General features: G+C 44.5%; 1 protein-coding gene across 2 annotated transcripts in view; it reads right to left on the reverse strand.

Moving 5' to 3' along the window:
• RPTOR (regulatory associated protein of MTOR complex 1) overlaps positions 1 to 21,009 on the reverse strand; it is a 2,217,374-nt gene that overhangs the window by 1,472,094 nt on the left and 724,271 nt on the right. For both annotated transcript variants that reach the window (XM_086931040.1, XM_086931039.1), the window contains exon 4: positions 11,496 to 11,654. In XM_086931040.1, coding sequence (XP_086787166.1) covers positions 11,496 to 11,654 — 159 coding nt within the window. The remainder of the gene's footprint in view (positions 1 to 11,495; positions 11,655 to 21,009) is intronic.

The raw sequence follows: 21,009 nt of genomic DNA on the forward strand, positions 1-21,009 counted from the left end.
AAAGCGTACGCAAATTTGCCGGACCAGTTCATCCATATCGCATTGCCCTGCGACTGTGAATGTGGGAACCTGCTGGCAAAGCTTTGGCATTTTGCGTTTTCCCTCGTGGCGAATAGGTCTATCTGTGGATGACCCCACTGCTGAAAGTACGGTTGGAGTACTGATGGATGTATCTCCCACTCGTGCATCTGGTGGCTGCGTCTGCTGAGCAGATCCGCCATCTGGTTGTCCTTGCCCGGGAGGTGTTCCGCCATGAGGAAGATGTTCCTCTGAATGGCCCACTTCCACATGCTCTGAGCCAGATGAGACAACTGTGGAGAGTGTGTTCCTCCCTGCTTCTGTATGTAGTACATGGCAGTCATGTTGTCCGTCCGGATCAACACGACCTTGTTGCACAAGTGTACTTTGAATGCTTTAATCGCCATGAAGATTGCCATCAGTTCCAGAAGGTTGATGTGCATCCTCTTTTGCTGTGCTGTCCATAGTCCCTGCACTGTGTAGTGGAGTACATGAGCTCCCCATCCCTGGAGAGACACGTCCGTCGTCAATATAATCTGTGGCACAGGCTCTTGGAATGGTCGGCCCTTGCAAAGGTTTTGTGGGTTCCACCAATGCAGAGAGTTGAATGCCCGACCGCTCACCAACACTAGGTCTTTTAACTGTCCTTGAGCCTGATTCCACTGACGTGCCAAGCACTCCTGAAGCGGACGCATGTGTAGTCTCGCGTGCGGGACTATGAAGATTCAGGAGGCCATCATGCCTATCAACTGCATGAACACTTTTGCTGGAAGCGAGTGTTGAGGTCTGAATTTTTGTATCAGCAATTGCATGCTGTTTATTCTCGCTGAATTTGGCTGAGCTTTGGCTGCCAGAGTGCTTATTGTCGCGCCCAGGTACTGTCGCACGTGGGCGGGCTGAAGATGTGACTTTGGATAATTCAGCGAGAATCCCAGACTGTGAAGAAGATGAATGGTGTGGGACATGTGGCTGGCACACTGCTGGGCCGTCTTTGCTTGAACAAGCCAGTCGTCCAGATAAGGGTAGACATGTATGTGCTGTCTCCTTAGGTGTGCTGCTACTGTCGCCAGGCACTTTGTGAACACCCTGGGTGCTGTTGTTACTCCGAAAGGGAGGACTTTGAACTGGTAATGTTGGTTTTGAATAGTGAACCTGAGATACTGTCTGTGTGATGGGTGTATGGGTATATGGAAATACGCATCTTTTAGATCCAGCGTTGCGAGGAAGTCTCCCTGACTGAGTAACGACAGAACTGGTTGTAAGGTGAGCATATGAAAATGCTCTGACAGAATGTAACTGTTTAGAGGCCTGAGGTCCAGAATAGGTCTGAGAGACCCGTCCTTTTTGGGTACTAAAAAGTACAGAGAGTACACCCCTGAGCCTTGGTCTTCTACAGGCACGAGCTCTATGGCCCCTTTTTGCAGCATGCTAACGACCTCCTGCTGCAATAAGTGTAAGTGCTCTGCGGACGTAGGACGGTGTCTTGGTGGGATGTTGGGTGGAGTGGATGTTAATTCCGGACAATACCCGTACTGGACAATGTCTCTCACCCACCTGTCTGTGGTGATGGATTTCCAGACTGATTCAGAAAAGGGGATGGTGATGAACAGAGTGTCTGAATTAAGCAGACCACTCTTACCCAGTCCAAGGATCAGGGCTTGATCCATCACCGTTTTTTATCTCACTGCACCATCCCAGCTCAGAACTTGGCTATATGCAAATTAGTCTGACCCTGGCCCAGTGCATCATGGGAACAGAGCAGATCAAACTACCAAGCCAATTCTTATACTGGGAAGGAAACAAGCTACTCATTCAAGCAAGCCGGGCCGAAGACGGCTGAAATGCCAGAAACAGGTCCCCGGTAGCTTGTCTCCTTTCTGGTGAAGAATTGGCTTGGTAGTTTAGTCCCATATACCTAGGCCACCCAACAGCCGATCTGCAGCTGACTTTTCTACAAAGACATTAGGAAACTGGTACAGTAAAGGCAACTTGTGAAATCCATTTTTTTTAAAAGTCAAGGAGCAGTACATGTATACAATTTGCACTAGGCTCCCCTAAATAAGCGTGTCTCTCTGAAATTTACAATGACACAAAGGCCATTAAACTCATTTTCCTGGGTACCCACCCAGTCCACTATGTGCAAATAATACTTCCTGAAACAGGTGAACCTTCGTCTTGGTATTCACAGGTAGCCAATGTGTCACTCTGTTAATTTTTTTGTTCTGTGGTTTCCACTACCTGGTCTAGAAGGTGATGTACATTATCTAGCACCATGACATAAGGACAAGCAGTCCGGGGAGGGTGTGGTATTAGGGAGAGGGGGGTGCTAAAGGGGGGGGAGGGGGAATGGCATACCTGACAGTCATTGAGCCTCAATGGTTTACAGCAAGGTACCTACAACCCTTGCCAATGATTGCCCTACTGGAGTCTGAGCACCGGAGCTATTGCCACAGTAAGAGTGATCCACTGTGTCCTCTATTTGTGAGCCTGTTGTCTTGACTATGGAAAGCCTTACTCGTAACTGCTTGTTTCACTGGCAAGTTGCTTGAAATTCCTGCCCCACCCAATCACAAAGATGGCAAACACTTCATGATAGTCTCCAAGTGAGCAAATAATGGACAAAAAAATGCCTAAAATACAGGCAACCCGATTAAAAATGTGATTAACAATCACATTGGTAGCAATTCTAGGAATCAAATTCCAGTGGATCTAAAATAATTTTCTCCTGCTCACCACCTTTCTTGTGCTCTTGACCACATCTTTTTGATTTCATCACAGGGGACCTATCTGCTGAGGAAGGGTTAGCTACGATTGCATTAGTAGACGGTGCTGAAACACTTGGCCCACTTGAGAAATCTCTCCATGGGAACATCCTTGAGAAGCCGCAGGTAGAATGGAAGGTCCACCTGGACCCAATATAATGTGTCCTTTATAAGCGAGAGCCGCCAATCTGTCAGTTGCATTTCTTTATCAATAACCCCCCCCCATTGCTCTATCAATAAAGCCGATCAAGTTTGAGTTTTTTTAACCACATCAAGCTTAGTAACCCCTTTCTTAAGCTTAACCATCACAACGGAAGAGAAAGAAAAGAGTAAGTTTAATTCAGCAGATAACTACCATTTTGGTAGATGGGATCAAGAAGCGTCAATGGGGGGCCCAGCCTCCTCCGGGCGATGACCGGCAAAGACAGACTTGCACCTGGCATGGAACCCAGCAGGCACTTTATATCGCAAATATGTTGGCCCATTTCTTCTTTGCCTCAGGGCAGCAGACTAGGGGGGATTGTGGAAATAGTAGTCCCTCAGCATAGCGCAACACTATTGTCTCTTTTGTCAGTTTCGGCAAACACGTAACTTTTAGTTATCGCCACGCAAGCATCCCTTGGAGTGAGCAGTAGGGTTTTATGAGATCAGCTAAATGAATTGATCACAACTTGCGGGGAGCATGCCACATCATACACTTCCTCCTATCAGCAGGATACGTGAAATGCTTATTTTGAGCAACCCATAGGTGTCACTTACTAGGAGGCATTCAGCTCTAGTCCAACCCCATTCCCTCTCTGCACACTTTATCAGAAAGTCCCGGTAGCAGCTCATGCTCCAGCTAACAGAAGCCAGGAAACCAAGCAAATGTCATCATCGGCTTGGAGCGGGACACCTGCTCAGAAAACTCAAGAACTGGCTAAATAACTGAAGTAATGGTCCTATTCTCTGAAGAGCCACAAGGCTGGAACCTTTTGTGTGTCCGTCAATACTTACGGTAAGAGAGGATGCAATCTACTTAACTATACTGTCCCTTTTCCTTTCCATGTACAAGAGAGTCTCCATGGCATTTCTACATATTTGTATTATTCATAATTACCACTTAGTCATTCAGAGTAACAAAGCAGGAGTGTGATCAATGGACGCACAACTTAAAGACTATAGGCTTAGCTGACACCAAGCTGTTTAAGAACATCTGCTGTATTTCACCTCGCACAGTACACATGATGACAGGCTCTCATTAGACTTATAAGCCACAGCACATAGCCCAGCCAACACTGCAGCCAGAGCATGCTGTGCAGGAGCAATGGAGGAACAGATGATGATAAAATGGGAGGCGCACAATATGCCAACCTGGACAGAAACAACTGAATGAAAAATGAGCCTAATAGGGAGGATTAAAAGCAAGGAGGCTGGAGGCATGGAGGAACAGGGTCCAGATAACGCATCTCCTCACTGACCAGCAATACTAACACAGAACACATGGATCGGGGAACGCAGATACATTGTGGGCGGTTATCAATATGTCTAAAGCATTGGCATTCAGAAAGAACAGTGCTTATGGATGCCTCCAAATAAAGTGACTGCGGGATTTGTCTACATGCTTTGTTGTTACTGAAACTTATTCCATTTTTAAAGGCACTGAAAATTGGATCACCGCTTGGAACTGGGACCTGTGCCATCCTTTGGGCTCCTATAAATTAGAAGTGCTTTGCTTTTGATTTGCATTTCAACAGCAATACCTCTCCGTACTGTCACGTATCAAAGGTGTGAATGGAATTCATAGGTGTCGGTTGCCACTTGGCCATTGTTGACTGTCCTCTAAGGGAGGTTACTCGGACACCCAGAGGACTTCTGTCAAGTAACAGGAGTGTCTCTCCACTCCTAGGCTTTCTTTGGACCACATTTGGGAGAAGTGCATACAGGCAACCACTTAAGTCACTGAAGAAGTATCCCTGTCACAAACTGTTCACCATCCATCAGGAGGTGGTGCACCCATGCAAAGTGCATTTCTTATTGATTAGTGACCTTCAGTGTAGACTGCTTCACTAGCGACTACCGCCTACCCCTTCTAATCTCATTAAAATGTCCTGTTGCTGTAGCACTTTAAAATTTCCTTAGGCCTCATGAGCTAGGTTTCTGAATCTGTCCCCATGCAAAAAGTTACCTAGGGAGGCGTTTCTCATTCTGGCATTGGTGAAAATAAACTCCATGGTCTCCTCCTTGCTGCTACAGATCGCTCCTGTAGGAGAGAAGTTACGCCTATTTGAAACGCCAAACTCGCAACTGCAAAAAGCACAAGGGACATGCCTGGCCCAATGCCTACGCTGCTCCTGCGGCTGGCTCACTCCTCTCTGCACTGTAACTAAGGAGATAGCTGTCTCTCTCTGGAGACACCAAATTCAAGTCCACAGTCTCCTTGATTGAAGAGATGATCCTTGGCAGGGTGTTGAAAGCTACTCACAGACAAAAAGACTTTATCTGTGGCCTCCGAAGGTTACCAAAGGTCAGACCTTTAGGGTTGTTTCCGGGCTCCCTCGCATGGAGTTGAACTCTGCACACACCAAATATTTGGATACCGAGGAGTCCACAATTTTCCCCCAGGTTCCTGAATGCTTGTGACGCAACCCTGCACTTTGTCAGTAACCTGGAACTGTTGGGACCAAGAATGTCTGCACCAATAATCATGAAGCAAAAGGTTTACTTTTCAGGCTATCTTAACGGGACCAAAACGGACAGGCTCAGCTAACTGGGATCTTCCCTCAAATCAGACACATACCTCATTATTGCCCCTTTTAATCTGCAGCACTCACCACGTGCTTCTCTCACAGGATTTAAGGTGGTAATGAAGACTAGTGAACATCCAAAGGTACTGCGGCTGGTTATCGCCTTCTTTAACCCTTTCGATGCTGATGACGAGCTCAGCTCGTCATCACCAAAAGGTGTTGTGTGCTGATGACGAGCTGAGCTCGTCATGGTGCCACTAAAATGGCATTTTCCAGCACAGGGGGGGAAAACGCCCAGCAGCCATGTGGTTAATCATGCTTGTGCAGTGTGTGCATATTGTACCCAGTACAGTCCACTCACTTATCCCGGAGCTTAGTTTTCTCTCTTTGTTGGCTCCCTCTTGGAGAAGCGAGGACGCCAACCCTCGCCAACAAGCCTCCTTATTTGCAGAGCAACAGAGAAAGTGAGGCAGTGAAACAGCTACTTAGGTTACAAAATGCTGTAGCAGTTTATGACTGTATAATGTAATAAAACAATTCTATTTTATATAATAGCTTGTCCACGGCTCTTGTTTCTCTCTAAAAAACAAACTTGAAATGTTGCCAACATTTTGCAGCTCTGCTGCATGGACAGAGTCCTTGTGCAATCGAATGGGCTGTGATTCATGCGAGTTTTCCTTCAAATATTAAGGGATCAGCTGAAGCTGCAGGATAAGCCGATGATGCGTGCTTTGCAAATCCTCTCTGATCTCAGTGTGCTGTGGACAGTGCCTACATCCCAGAGAGAAGGGAGAGGCAGACATGTCTCCCTGATTGGTTTCCTTCTTCCATAACTGCTGTTCTACTGGCAAGGCTGTCAGGCCCCTTTCACATGTATACATTTAAGATGCACACCTTAAACTAACGTCTACTTTGTAGCACTGGTTCCATCATAATTTAACTACACCATCGATCAATACAATGAAGTTAGAATAAGAAGGTGCATAGAAATTGTCCTCATCTATCTCAAAATACAGACTTACGGAAGATGCTGGTAAAATTACTTAATTATCAAAGGAGGAGTTATAATAAAAACGATAGACATTATAATCAAAAGATCGACATCTGTAATGGAAGATTTATCTCAATATCTTTCTAAAAATGATCAAAGATTAGACTATAATAAATAAAGAACGAAGTAGAACAGCCCATGTCAAATGATAAGCACATGTACTGAAGATTGCCAGCAAATGTTTGAGAACGTTAAGCTTTGGAGGTTACACAATCAAAGGACAGATTCATCCCAAGCCAAAGATCTGAAATCTTCAAAATACCTAGTTTAGAAAAGTTGTTATGGAGAGTCTTCCGGCTGTTTGAAATCTGAAACACCATTAAAGAACAAAGAACATTTGAGAGGCTGCTAATCAACTATACCAAAAGATGAAGTGAGACCTGTTTTCTGAAGTGGCAACCTCAAATAACATAAACCTATTGGGCCGGGGTGGCTAGGGGCATAGGGAATCTAAGGATAATCAACAGTAGAAACAAAGTAGATAGTTAAATCCGAACAAGATGAAGAAAAATTGCAACAAGTAAACATCAACTCCAACGGATGTCCAAGGACCAATGACGTGATTTATCAGAGAAACAATGTTTTAGCCCATCCACACTTTGAGGTTATCACAAGTCCTGTGCTCATACTCCAGACAGTATCATCCCAGAAAGCTTCAAGTAATTCACCCGCTAGAGGGGCAGGCCTTAAAGCCTTGTCAGTCCAAGTATATTTAGCAACATTTCCCAAATCATACAAAAAACGCACCCATGCGGTCACTTAATAATAAAAGGAGGACAGGCAAACCGTCCCTCATACATTGCAATACACATTTAACAATGATAATCCCTATCCTGGAACACACTCTGGCTTTGGTTAAGACGTTAAATACTAAACAGATTAAAGCAGGGAACAACATTGTCGTGGTGAACCATGTCTTCAATTTGGCTCACTTATACTCTTCCAAGAAACTGATGTCCCTCATATGGCATTCTGGGGTTTTTCGAAGGCTTTTGATCCCACTTACGGGGATCGCTTGCAAGTGAAGATAGCTGTAAATAAAATAATCTCTTAAGGCTAAGTAACATTAAACACTTGGTTTCATAATTTAACACAGGTGCCTATCAGAATTAATTCAATTAAAATCTCTAATGACATAAATCTCGAAGTGCGGGTCAATGTCCCAAAAGTCGACACAATTAAATTCCCCCTTCTACTGTATGCACAGGACACTAATTTATTGGCATTAACTAGGGATAACCTGAAAGGTCAGCCAAAGGTGTGTACCGTGCGATGAACAAACTAAAGAGTAATCTAAATGGAGGTGGATGAGTTAGAGCCCATGATCCAAGAGGGATCTCACAAAACCATTGAACTTGGATAGCTTTATCGTAAAGGTAAGCCTTTCCAAAAATCTGTGGTTAACTTTGCAGATAGCCTCAGCTGGAAATTCTAGTTGGATTACGTTTTCAAAACAAAAGAACTTCAATTAGGCACTTGCGTAAGGTAGCCAAGAAAGCACACTTTCTATGCATACTTCACTTTAAGAGCAATAAGGACAATTAAGAACATTTATCATATTCTCATGCAATACTTTAAGGTTGTTTTCGGGACCACATGTTCGATAATGGTTGGGGTAATTTGCCAATGGTGTTCTGGGATCCATCCTACTATGGCTAAGAAAATTGAGTCAAGCATAACGTTTCTGTGCTTCACTCTCAGGGCAGCGAGCAGGCACAAACTTCTCAGGGTGGCAGAGAGGGGGACAATAGCTCAGAAGTCAGCAGTCCACCACGAAACATATTAATGTAATGTTGAGCCGAGTGGATATTTTTAGCTAGAAACAGATATTTAATCTCACAGCAAAACTAAAAACTAAGTAGTTCAATAGAAATTGCAATTCTGGCCACGATTTACAGGAAGGTTCTAGAACCCACTTCCAGCACTCACTCCGCCTGCTATAGCAGCTTTCCAATGACTATCCTCATAGTATCCCAGGGACAGTAGGCATTGATTAGGCACAAGTGCAGATTACCACAGGTTACCCTACTGATCAGAGGCATTATTGGGTTCACAGGTCTTTTATTCTCCTGTCCATTCTGGTCACTCTCCGATCGCAGGACAAGCCTCGTTTTACCTAATGGTTGGTGCTGCAGTTATAATAGTGCAGCAGGTGCAGTTTACTTACCAAAGCACGCGGCCGCATCTTCATTTCTGAGTCAAACTGGCATTAGAACAGAGACTGCAGAATGGAGTCAGCACAGTGGTACTTATCCTCTGCAGTGGCAGCCGCACTGGCTGCGTGCAAACAGGGGCACAGTTATGGCATCTGAGTCAAGTCAGCCTGGACGGGGTCTCTTCAGGGCTGTCAGCTTTGGTAATGATGCAGTTCAGTGTCAACAGTGGCAGCACCAATCTCATAGCCTCAGGGCGTATTGCCGGATGACACTGCAGTGCTTGTTCTTACTAAGTCCTGGCATTGTTCACAGAGCGACGGCTCAGAGAGAATGCACATATATTTCGAGGTTCACTTCTACCCTTGAGAGTTTCTTCTTAAGCAGGCCCAGATATACTTCTTTCTTATCTCAGCTGGTAAGTAGGCTTTTAGGCACTTATGCAGATCTACAACTCCTCCAACAAAAAGGGCTGACGTCAGGATATGTTCCTTCACTGACTTCTACGAGACTTGCTGTCAGGCAGGTATGAGCCCTGGTCATACAGCAGCTCCTCGAGGATTCTGCATCTTACTTGGTCAAGAGCAACATGGAACTGGAACAAAGTGGAGTGGTTTGGATCCCACCTTTGTACACATTTTCCTGAGACGTATGTGGATCCACTGCATAAGGTTTCATATCCAGTTTGGGTTGTTTCTCTTTCATATCTAATTTCCTGGCTATTCAACAGACGCATCCTTTATGCAAGGTGAGGGCTCTCACAGCAAATAGCAATTGGACTGACCCCAAGCAGGAGCATCCAAAACATGGGCACAATTCAGTGTAAGGTCTCAGCATCTAGCTGCCAAACGCCTCCTTACTAAACAGCAATCAAAGACAGACAAAAGAGCAGACCCAGTCTAGATACTTCCTCCTCTTGACCAAAAGAAGCGGCATTTCCATCCCTTGTCCTAGAGTACCTGTTTCCTGCTAAGAAGTACTAATACTCTCATATTAAAAGCATTGGAGGAGTAATGAGCAGTGCCGGTACTGTCCCTTCCAAATTATTGAAGTGCAAGTACTGAGTACTTGATAGTATCTGGCCATTTAAAGCACTGCTGTTGCAGAGATCTTTGTGTGCCCAGCAATTTACAGGGTAATATTATAATGGTAAGATAACTCTGGTGGTTAAAAGCTGCTCCAAGAAAGTTCTGTGTTTTGTCCAGTCACAGTTTTGACTTAAAGTAGCATGGGGGTGTTGGCTGCAAAGCACATGACATAACTTGCAGATCACAGATATGTATTTTATATAGATAATCAAGTAGGTTACTGCTTCTGATATAGAGATCCCTTTGGTACTTACAGTTCACAAGTTTCAATCTTAATATAGTATAGTGAACTATGGATAAGAATTATGGAGCTGCATGCAAGCCGCAAGTCACGGTTTTAGATCCTTATTGTTTTATTCTGAATCTGTTATTATACATTTGCAAAGACGGGTTACTTTGGGTAGCAATAAAGCCTATCTAGTAAAGACAAACCCTATCACTCCGTTGAATTTTAAATCTTGACATTGTGTTTCGCTAAACCATGCACTCTTAACATAAAATGTCAACAAGAGTGCATGATGTATGGGCTCTACACCTTAGAACCTTCTTAGTCTTTTGTGGTATTCCCTGTACTTTGATTTACACACTTGTATGATTTTTGGTCTCTGTGTGTGTGATGTCAAGCACTCTGACACCCTACGCCAGGATGAGTAGATCTATAAAACCTAAAAAAAAAAGTAGCAGGTGCCATCTTATTTGTGAAATTACTCATACCCATATAGAACTGGCATTTTACATGCACATCTCTGACATGGGAATAGTTGAACAAAGTCTTTGTTTCTTTCCTCTGCATTTGCTTCTAGGTGTTAGGCTCCAGATGGCTCCCCACCAGGATGATACTGAAACAGGAGGGCTGATGACCCTTAAAACCAGCCATTTGTCTAGGGCCTAGCTGAAGGTGAAAATAAGAATGCCCCCTCGCCGCCTGAAGGTCGCTGTTCTGAACAAAATGCAAACAATGTGCAAGCACTGCTGAATTGTATCCTGGTTCCCGAAAATTACACCAGGACAAATTCCGCATCTTTCATGTGGTTTGTCGGATCTCAGATACGGCTCAGAAATACCTGCCAGAACCGGGATCTGGCGGGATGAACCTCATTTCCAGCTATGACAGGAAACTCGGTGCTTGCATCAGACAGTTCCTGCAAACCACTTCTGCCATAAACCCACTCTGCTAGATTCAAGAACGATGCACGAGAGCCTGCCCAAACTGAAAAAAATTAAACAAAAAAAAAATAACACAGCAAATCGAAAAAGAGCTGTTGGGGATAAGGATCCTGCCTAGATCAAATAGCGGGAAAAAAGTAAACTAGCGAGGGTGCACACCTGACTTGTTTTGAGTAGCCGCTTTGGGGTCTGAGAATTGACAACAGGCTAGCCATGTAAAAGCGAGCTTCCCAATTACCCAGTCAAAGCTAAAGAGATTATACAATGTAAGCAATTATTTGTTTCCTTTCAATCATATTATTTTAGCAATAACTGTCACAGAGTAGCTTGATGTCCTTATAAAGTTCGTGTTGCACATGTGTAAAGTAAATCTGAACAATTCTATGGATTTGGTGCCTAGCTAACAAGCGAAAGAAAACATCTTACGCATGTGTGCGTGTATTTGGTATAGGTTGTCTCCCCGCACAGGCACATATTTTACAGGTTTTCTCCACCAGTCAATCCCTATGCCGACATCACTCTGGACATACCTTGTTGAAGACCCAGATTTCGCCATTAACTGTCGGCCGAGGTACTCCATGCCCATTGTAGTGAAAAAGGACGCGCTCTTCCTTGGCATTGCGGCGAAGTGAGGTGCACAGCTTTTTGACTTCATCCACTGTGGGGTCTAAGCTCTGTTTGTAGCGAGCCTATATTAAAGAATAAACATGGAAAAAAACAATATTGAAAATGAACTACAAGGAGGGCCTTACAGTAAAAGTCGCAGGAAAAGAAAAAATCACAACAAAAACTCCCAGTGGTTGAGAAGGCTTGCACAGCTAAGGCAAAGTTTTATTTTTTTTAAACCTTTATTTTTCAGTTTTACTAAACAGACAGCAGTATGGGCAACATCATACACAGCAGCAGGTCATAATGGAATGGTTCATCACCCAAATAACAGATGCTTGGGGCGGCCTTTCTCCATTTCGCCAGGCCTCACCCTAACAGGCAGCACAAACGCACTAGCATAGCTGCGGTTAAGGACCCCCCTCCACCCCCTCTCGCCCCACCATGTTAAGGTGTAGCTACGGTCTCTCCGTGTGGCCACCTGTATCCCCAGATATCGAAAGCGTGTCAGTTCTCATCGGAGGCCCAGGTTAGGGAGGAGATCTAACAGCGTCGGGACCAGCACTGCCAAGGGAAAGATCAAGGACTTTGAGCAGTTGAGGCGAGGCCGGACAAGTTCCCAAACTAATTTAAGAGTTGCAACAATTGGGCCGCGCTACGCGAGGGTTGGCAACACAAAAAAGCTCATTATTCGCGTAGAGCGAGATGATATGCCGAGCGTCACCCCGTACACCCCAGTTCCACAAAACACGACGTGCTCAGATCGCCAGTGGCTCTATATGTAACGCGAACAAGAGGGGCACAGCCAGGCAAAGTTAGCCATGCATGGGTATTTTGGTGAACCTCAGAGATTACATTTATCCACCGGACAAAACCATCATCCATCCATTAGCGCAAAGTTATATATTTAGAAAGGACCACCAAAAAGTGAAACACCTGTCATGTATATCCAGTTAAACATGGCTGCCACGTTTATAAGTTAATGTTGATATCTTCCGTGGTCCTACTCTCACATACTTGTCCAGATAAGTATATTAAAAATATATCAGCATCCATACTTGGGCAAAAAAGGTGGAGAATATAAAGGGGGCGTGTCAAACTGGAGTTCAAAATTCATATGACACAGGAATTTCAAATGCTTTACCGATAGAGATCTACCAAAAAACTGAGCAGGGAACCACAGCACACATGGCATGGATATAAAGAACACTATCCAAGGTCTGTGTCTTTTTTCATGTGGTACAAATCCCCCAAATGTTTTTGAGATATTACCAAACACAAACCGTATGCAATGCATAGACCTAAGACATGCAGTCAAAAGCATGACTTGTTTTTTATGCTCTCTGGCAATATAATGGAATCAGGGTAGGCTAATGACCAGTGTGTTATCAAGCTGTCGCAAGAAGTCACCTGCAATTGAGGGGAAGGATGAACATGTCCCAAGCTTAGAGAGAGGTGAGATGATCCGTGTAGTGCTGCGGTTCCCAAAGTGTGCGCCGTGGCACCCTGGTGTGCCGTGATGAGCACCCAGGGGCGCCACGCAGGATGTGGGTCATGTTAATTGCAGCCCAGCATGCGGGGGGGGGGTTAAAATGCCACCTTCAGATGGTTTTCCTAGCACACTGCCGCCATAAGCATCCGTACGCGTGCCTTGCCTCGAGGGACCCTCTTCACCACAAATCGGTAAGTAAGCAAGTGTAGTGGCGCGCCCCGATGTGCACTTTGTAGTATATGGTATGGGGTTTGTTATCGCTCTAGTCTTTATATAAACGCTCTTGGATTTTTTTATTGTTGCACTGGACTATGAGTTGATCTCTAATCAACTCATCAGTCATGGTCCCAAACTTGCACTTGACTGACATTTCACGAAGTCTCGACACAAAATCATCAATTGACTCACCAACCCTTTGACTCTTGGTATAAAACTTGAACCTATTCATAACCAAGTTTTCCTCTTTTGCATATCTAATCTCTAATCGAGAAACAGCTTCCTTGTATTCTGATACTTGTGGGTTCTGCTCTGTGGCAGTTTACTGGTTGCTGCTTAGAGAAGAGTCCGCTCTTGTTCTACTCAACTTAATAAAGAACCTGCTTATCCACCTTCTTCAGTCTGGGAATCTATTTACAACAACTTTTTGGTGACGATTACTTGATCCCATTGATGCCTTCCATATTTCAAAACGAGAGCGGACAACATTGAGGCACACTGTTGGCGTTATCTCCTTTTCTATAGTCATCGCATATCAAGGTGAGCGCTTTACCAGCGTTACTCTTACGTGACTTTTTAAAAGTGTATGGATCGTGACCTATAGAAAATGCCGCATTTTAACGTATAACCATCATAAACAAAGACTTACTGCTGTGAGTGGACTTCCTTATGATTGTTTCTTCTGTCCGTCTACTCTGCACTTCGTGAGTTTGCAAGGCATGTTGGATCCACTCGTCTTCAGCCTGGGTTTTGGCCGCTGCTTCCTCCGTCCTGTCCGCTTTGTATTCCGCTGCTTGCTCCGTCCTGTCTGCTTTCCTCAGTGCTATTGATGACGTTGTGGAATGTTCTGAGGAGTTAGCGAAGAGCTGGCAGACTATCGATTGTCTACGCAGCGTAGGACGCAACGTGACAGAGTCATCAGCTTACACAGCGGGAAGACGGTGCGATTATCTACGCAACGTCACAGAGTCATCACGCTTAAACAGCGTGAAGACGGTACGTCAGGGAGCCATCTTGGTTGCTACAGCAACCCACTGCATTTGTCTCCAGCAACGCGACCAGTTTTGTTCTATTCAAAGACGACTTTCACCTTCTCAGTTGCCTATCTACGGTGATGCGCACGCCTTGTGTGCATTAAATTTGCATATTTAGTGCCTCCTTCAGCGATACACACGCCACTAGTGTATCACTCGCACGTTGTGTAACGGAGTGCTTTAAGGAGTGTAACCATATCTTTTCATCGAGTGTCAGGTACTGTGGATAAAATTTTAAAAGGAAAACTTGGTTTTTTTTCCACGGTTTAGTTTCCTGTGTTCATTTTCTAGAGCTTCCATCTGATAATGGCAGAGCTAACAGTGGCTCAGAACTGTTCTGTGGTACTTCCGCCTAGTTTCCTTCCGAATCCTGGTCAACCCAGTATATATTGGGAGGACTGGTTTTCCATGTTCGAAAATTATCTAGATGCATTGGATGCGCAGGAATACTCTTCTAAGCGGTAAAAAGCATTTCTCTTGAGCTCCTTGGGGAAGGAAGGTCAACGTGTTTTTAAGTTTTTACCACAGGTTCTCCAAGCTGGCGCACAAGCTCCTCTAGACGAATACAAGGAAGCTGTTTCTCCATTAGAGATTAGATATGCAAAAGAGGAAAACTTGGCTATGAATAGGTTCAAGTTTGATACCAAGAGTCAAAAGGTTGGTGAGTCAATTGATGATTTTGTGTCGAGACTTCGTGAAATGTCAGTCAAGTGCAAGTTTGGGACTATGACTGATGAGTTGATTAGAGATCAACTCATAGTCCAGTACAACAATAAAAAAATACAAGAGCGTTTATGGGCAGCAAAAAACCCAAACTTACAATCAGCTTTTGACCTAGCAAAAATTGTCGAGCAGTCTGAGGGTTGCATGAAGGAACTCGAAAAAAGGGTTGTTTCAAATGATGTCAGCGAAGTGTCTTTACATGACTCGACGGATGAGGACCAGAACGAAGTTGCCGCTGTCAAGAACAAAACGTTTCTTAATAAAAAAAGTTGTGTCTGTAAAATCCCATAATCCAGGTAGAGCATTTGCTGCTAGACTGTGTAATAGGTGTGGCAGTGTTGGTCACACTTCTGACTCAAAATTCTGTTTTGCTGCCAGGGAGGAGTGCCTAAAGTGTGGGAAAGTAGGTCTCTGTGCCAGAGTTTGTAAGAGTAAAGGTCGTTCCTCTGTGGCATGTGTGGAAGATATCAGTACTGGGTCTAGCGAAAATGACAACATTTTGGTGGTGGGTTTGGATACCTGTTCTCATGATGTTGAACTTGAAAAGAAGAATAGATCCAGAGCTTTATTTGATATAAATGACAAAACTGTTCAATTAATGGTGGACTTTGGTTCACGATGTACCATTATTCCAAATGATCTGTACATACAGGTGTGGGGCACAGGGCCACTTTTGCCTAAAGATATCTCTCCTGGGGGTTACCAAGGGGAACCTTTGGACATTCTTGGTTATTTTGAAGCAAATATCAAATTTTCAACGAGGGAAATTCAAGGGAAAGTCTATGTTTCTGTGGTTGGTCCTGCTATTCTTGGTTGGGTTCACCAGTACAACCTTAGTATCATGGTTAATCCCCGTGCTGACCCCCGGGTGATGATTTTTGAGGACATGGAGTTATGTTCAATTTTATCTAATGCTGCTAATGTGTTTGGAGAGAGTTTGGGTCGCCTAAAAGGGTACTCACACAAAATTATTTTAAAGAACAACTCTATTCCTGTCCAACACAAGTTTAGGCGAATCCCGATTGTGGTCAGGGATGAGGTTAAACAGCTCATTGATGATATGTTAACAACTGGTGTAATTGAACCTGTGGAGGCCTCTCCTTGGATTTCTCCGATTGTCGTCACGAAGAAATCGGACGGCAAACTCTGCTTCTGTGTGGACCATAGGTCCTTGAATCAATGCATGGTGGCAGACACTTTTCCTTTGCCTAACATTACAGAGCTAGTAACTACGCTGAAAGGAGGCAAGTTTTTTTCAAAACTGGATCTCCAAAGTGCCTGCCACCAGATTGATCTGCATAAAGACTCTAAGAGTTTGACGACCTTTATCACTCATTGGGGTACTTTTCAATTCAATAGGCTTCCTTTTGGGCTCAATTCGGCAGCAAGCGTGTTTCAAAGAATAGTTTCTGGCATATTTGAGGGTGTAGAAAATGTTGTTTATTTTCAGGACAACATTTTAATTTTCGGTCAGTCTGTGGAACAGCATAATTCAACTCTTAGAGTTGTTCTAAACAAATAATCCTCTGCTGGTCTCACATTGCGTAGGGACAAATGCTTGTTCTCTGTGGACCAGGTTGATTACTTGGGCTATACCATCACTCCTTTGGGTATTAAACCAAAAAAAGATTTGTGTCAGGTCATTCGCTCTGCTCCTCGACCCAAAGATAAGGACCAGTTGGGTTCCTTTATGGGACTTAACGAGTATTACTCGAAATTTGTTAAACATTTTTCGGATAAAACTGCTTGTTTAAGGTCTTTACTGAAGCGGGGTGTCAGTTTTACTTGGAGTATTCAACATGAGGAATGTTTTGATACAATCAAAGAAGAAATTTGCAATGTCACCTTTTGATGTGCACAACAAATAAATTGTTTCTGTAGACGCAAGTGCTACTGGTCTGGGGGCTATGCTCTCACAAATAAAGAGTGGGTCAGAGTTTACTGTTGCTTTTGCCTCGAGGAATTTGACTGATTGCGAGAAAAACTATTCGGTCATTGAGAGGGAAGCGTTAGCCGCTTCCTGGACAGTTGAGAACTTCAGGACGTATCTTTGGGGTATGAAATTTGTTCTTAGAACAGACCATAAGCCTCTGATTAAAGTTCTGTGGAGTATATTCAGGGCTGGAAAAATGTTCAAGCGGATTGCCTCTCTAGATTATGCTTGGACTGGCGTACCTTTCATGGTCCTAAAGTCTCTGTTGACACAGACGACATTGCTGTTGCTTCTGTAGAGGATGCTGTATTTGTTGGGGAAGGGGCATTTTTAGCAAGTGATTGGGACAGAGAGATGGTCAATGATCATACCCTTCAAGAGGTTATTAAGCTTGTTAAACTTGGTTCTATACGTGAGAGTTCTGTCTCCATCTCAGTAAGGCCGTTCATTAAAGTTTTGGACGATCTTTCCATCGTCAATGATAACATCTTACTTAAAGGCGAGAAGTTCATACCTCCTTTTGGCCTTAGGAGCAAATTATTGGCTTTAGCTCATGAGGGCCATATGGGTCAGACTCTCACACAGCGTCACATCAAAAGTCACTTTTGGTGGCCAGGCATTGATGCTCAAGTTGTGGAATGGGTGGAAAATTGTGCAATGTGCAGGGAAGGTGAGAAGCGCTTAAAGTTGGGGCTGAAATCTGTGGAGGCGCATATACAGAGTCCTGACTTACCTTGGCATACAATTTGTCGATTTTTTTTATCGGTCCCATGGGGGAATTAAAAGAGAGAGACAGGTTTGCCATGGTGGTGGTGGATACATTTTCTAAATGGTTAGTTGTACACTTCACTAATGACATTACCACTGACAATACCATTAGGTTCCTAGGGAATTTATATAAGGAGGGTTTACCCTCAGTCATTATCACTGATAATGGTACTCAACTAGTCTCAAAGGACATGCAAAGGTTTTTGATGGAGTGTGGCGTATCACACCCCCGCACTTCCTTGTATAATCCCCAGGGGAATGCGGTGTGTGAACGAGCTAACAAGGTTGTGAAGGGAATTATTCAACTGGCCTCTAGTAGTGGTGGCATTATCAGAAAGATGGTCAATGAGATGTTGTGGGTTATTGCACGACTCCTTTAGCTCATGGTCAGAAATCACCTTTTCAAAAATTGAGGGGATGTGAACCCGGCTTGAAAATAATGCCAGCTTGGATGAAACGAGTGGTTGCCTCACTAGCGATCCAGGGTGGGGTTTCTGCTGCCGCTCCTTCTACTTCTGCCTCTTCTTCTTTAGTTACTGGTTCCTCTCCATTCTTTGTTGGAGACTTGGTTAAGGTTAAAAGTGGTAGAGTGCAAAGAGTTTTATCAAAATTTAAAGGGCCTTTTAAAGTGAAGAAAATGCTTCATCATTGTGTCATTCTCAACAATGGTGAGTGTTGGAATTTTAGGAGGGTAGCTCTGTACAAAAGATTTAAGAATGCGTCTACTAGTGATGTTCATTCTTCTTCTTCTCAAAGTGGTTTGAGTTTCAATGATGCTTCCGATCTTTCTTCTTCCACTACCAGTGGTTATCTTTTGGCTGCTCATTCTCCTATGGCATGTCAAACGCAGGTCTCTAATCCTGCTGGCGGAGATGCTCATGTTTCCTTAAGTGATGTTCCCCGTACCCAGGATCTACCTGTTTCTGGTTTGCCGAGTGTACGCTCTTCAAGGCTCCGCAGACCACCTGTTTATTTGCAAGATTTTGTTTGTTGATTTGTTTTTTTGCTTCTCTTTTGTTATTTGTTTTTTTCCGTTATCTTTTAAAAGAAAGGAAGAAGATGTGTAGTACATGGTATGGGGTTTGTTATCTCTCTAGTCTTTATGTAGAATGCTTCATGTTAAGAATGTATTCACTTAAATGTTCTTTGTATTCTGATGCTTGTGGGTTCTGCTCTGTGGCAGTTTACTGGTTGCTGCCGCAGAGAAGAGTCCGCTCTTGTTCTTCTACTCAACTTAATAAAGAACCTGAAGCCCGGTGAGCCCAATGGGTGTTGCGCACCTGATCGGTGCCCTGAGACACTAGAGCGAGGGAGGGAAATACACATTCACTTCCATGGAATGCGGAAAGAAAAACAAGCACTGGCAGAGTCAGTAGGTCTCATCTATGCAAGAGCTATTGGCTTTACCAATATGTTGCACACCAGTGTAGCTGCTGTTCAGCATGGCTAAATGTTAGTGGAGTAAAGGAGAGAGGTATGGAGTGGCATGAAGTAGAGTGGAGTGTTATGGATGGCATGGAGTGGTCTCGAGTTGAGAGGCATGAAGTGGAGTGGTGTGGAGTGTCAGAGGAAGTAGAGTGTCGTAAAGTGGAAGGGCATTGAGTAGAGTGTTGTGGAGTGGCAGAAAGTGTCGTGGAATGGCAGACAGTGTCATGGAGTGGCAGAGGACATTGTGGAGTGGTGGAGAGGGGAGTGGTGTAGAGGAGAGGGGAGTGGTGTAGGAGAGGGGAGTGGTGTAGGAGGAGTGGGGAGTGGTGTAGGAGGAGAGGGGAGTGGGATAGAGTGTTAAGGGGAGTGGCATAGAGTGTTGAGTAGAGTGGCTTAGAGCAGAATAGACTGGCATGGAGTGGCATAGAGTGGAGTAGTGTGCCACAGAATAGAGTGGAGTAAAGTGGCATGGAGTGGAATAAACAGAGCTGCACAGAGCATCGTAAGGGTTGAGTAGTGTTGTAGAGTGGCATAGAATGGAGTGGTGTAAAATACAATGTTGCAGAGTAGATTGGAGTTGAGAGCAGTGACACAGAGTGCCCTGGTTTTGAGTAAAGTGGTAGAGTGCAGAGGAGTAGAGTGGCGTAGAATGCAATGGTGTAGAGCAGAGTGGAGTAGAGTGCAATGGTGTAGATTAGAGTGGCGTTCAGTGCAGAAACACGGAGTGCAGAGGTGCAGAAAAGAGTGGCATGGAGTGATACAGAGCATAGTAGTGTAGAGTGCAGTAGATTGCTGTTGAGTGGTGCGGAGTAGAGTGCAGTGGCATACAGTTGTGCAGAGTAGAACGTTGCAAACAGCAGCATCAGAGTACAATGGTGCAGAGGAGATTAGAGTGCAGTGATGTAGAGCGCAATAGTGTAGAGTAGCAGAGTGGAACAGAGCAGAGTACTGTAGAGTGAACAGAGCAGAGTATTGCAGAGTGGCACAGAGTGGAGTAGTGTAGAGTACATTGGGTGCAAAAAAGAGCAGAGTGGCATAGAGTGCAGTGGCAGAGTGGCATTGTGTGCAGTGGAGCAGAGTAGAGTGGCATTGAGCTCAGTGGCCAAGAGCGCAGTCTTGCTGAGTAGTGTGGTGTAGAGTAGAGTGCAGTGGTGTAGAATGCAATGGCGTAGAGTAGATTGTTTCAGAGTAGAATGAAATGAGTTGAGTGGTATGGTTCAGGATAGAGTAGAGTTGTGCAGTGTAGAGAGCAGAAGTGTAGAGTAGAGTGGCGTGGTATGGAGTGTAGTAGAGTACAGTGGTGTGGAGTGCAGTGGTGAAAAATAGATTTGACTGGCGTGGAGTGAAGCAGAATGTAGTGGCATAGAGTGCAGTAGATTAGTGCAGATTAGATTGAGTGACAGAGTGCAGTGACAGACTGCAATGGTGTAGGGTGGCATGCAGTGGCTTAGAGTGCAGTGGTGCAGAGTAGAATGGCATAAATAGAATAGAGTGGCGTAGCATGCAGTGTACTGATTTTTTAAAGTCGTGTTGAGAGCACTAGTTTTATAAAGCCGTGTTGAGAGCACTAGTTTTATAAAGTCGTGTTAAGTGCATTAGTTTTGAGTAAAGTGGTGTTGAGTGCACTGGCGTAGAGTGCAGTAGTTTAGAGCAGAGTGGCGTAGAGGGCAGTGGCATAGAGTATAGTGATGCAGAGTAGTGTGGCGCAGCGTAGACCGCAGTGGTGTAGAGTGGCGCAGAGTGGAGTAGTGGGGCGCAGAGTGGAGTAGTGGGGCGCAGAGTGGAGTAGTGGGGCGCAGAGTGGAGTAGTCGGGCGCAGAGTGGAGTAGTGCGGCGCAGAGTGG

This window comes from Lissotriton vulgaris, chromosome 7 (genome assembly GCF_964263255.1).
Source record: "Lissotriton vulgaris chromosome 7, aLisVul1.2, whole genome shotgun sequence".
Classification (NCBI taxonomy): Eukaryota; Metazoa; Chordata; class Amphibia; order Caudata; family Salamandridae; genus Lissotriton; species Lissotriton vulgaris.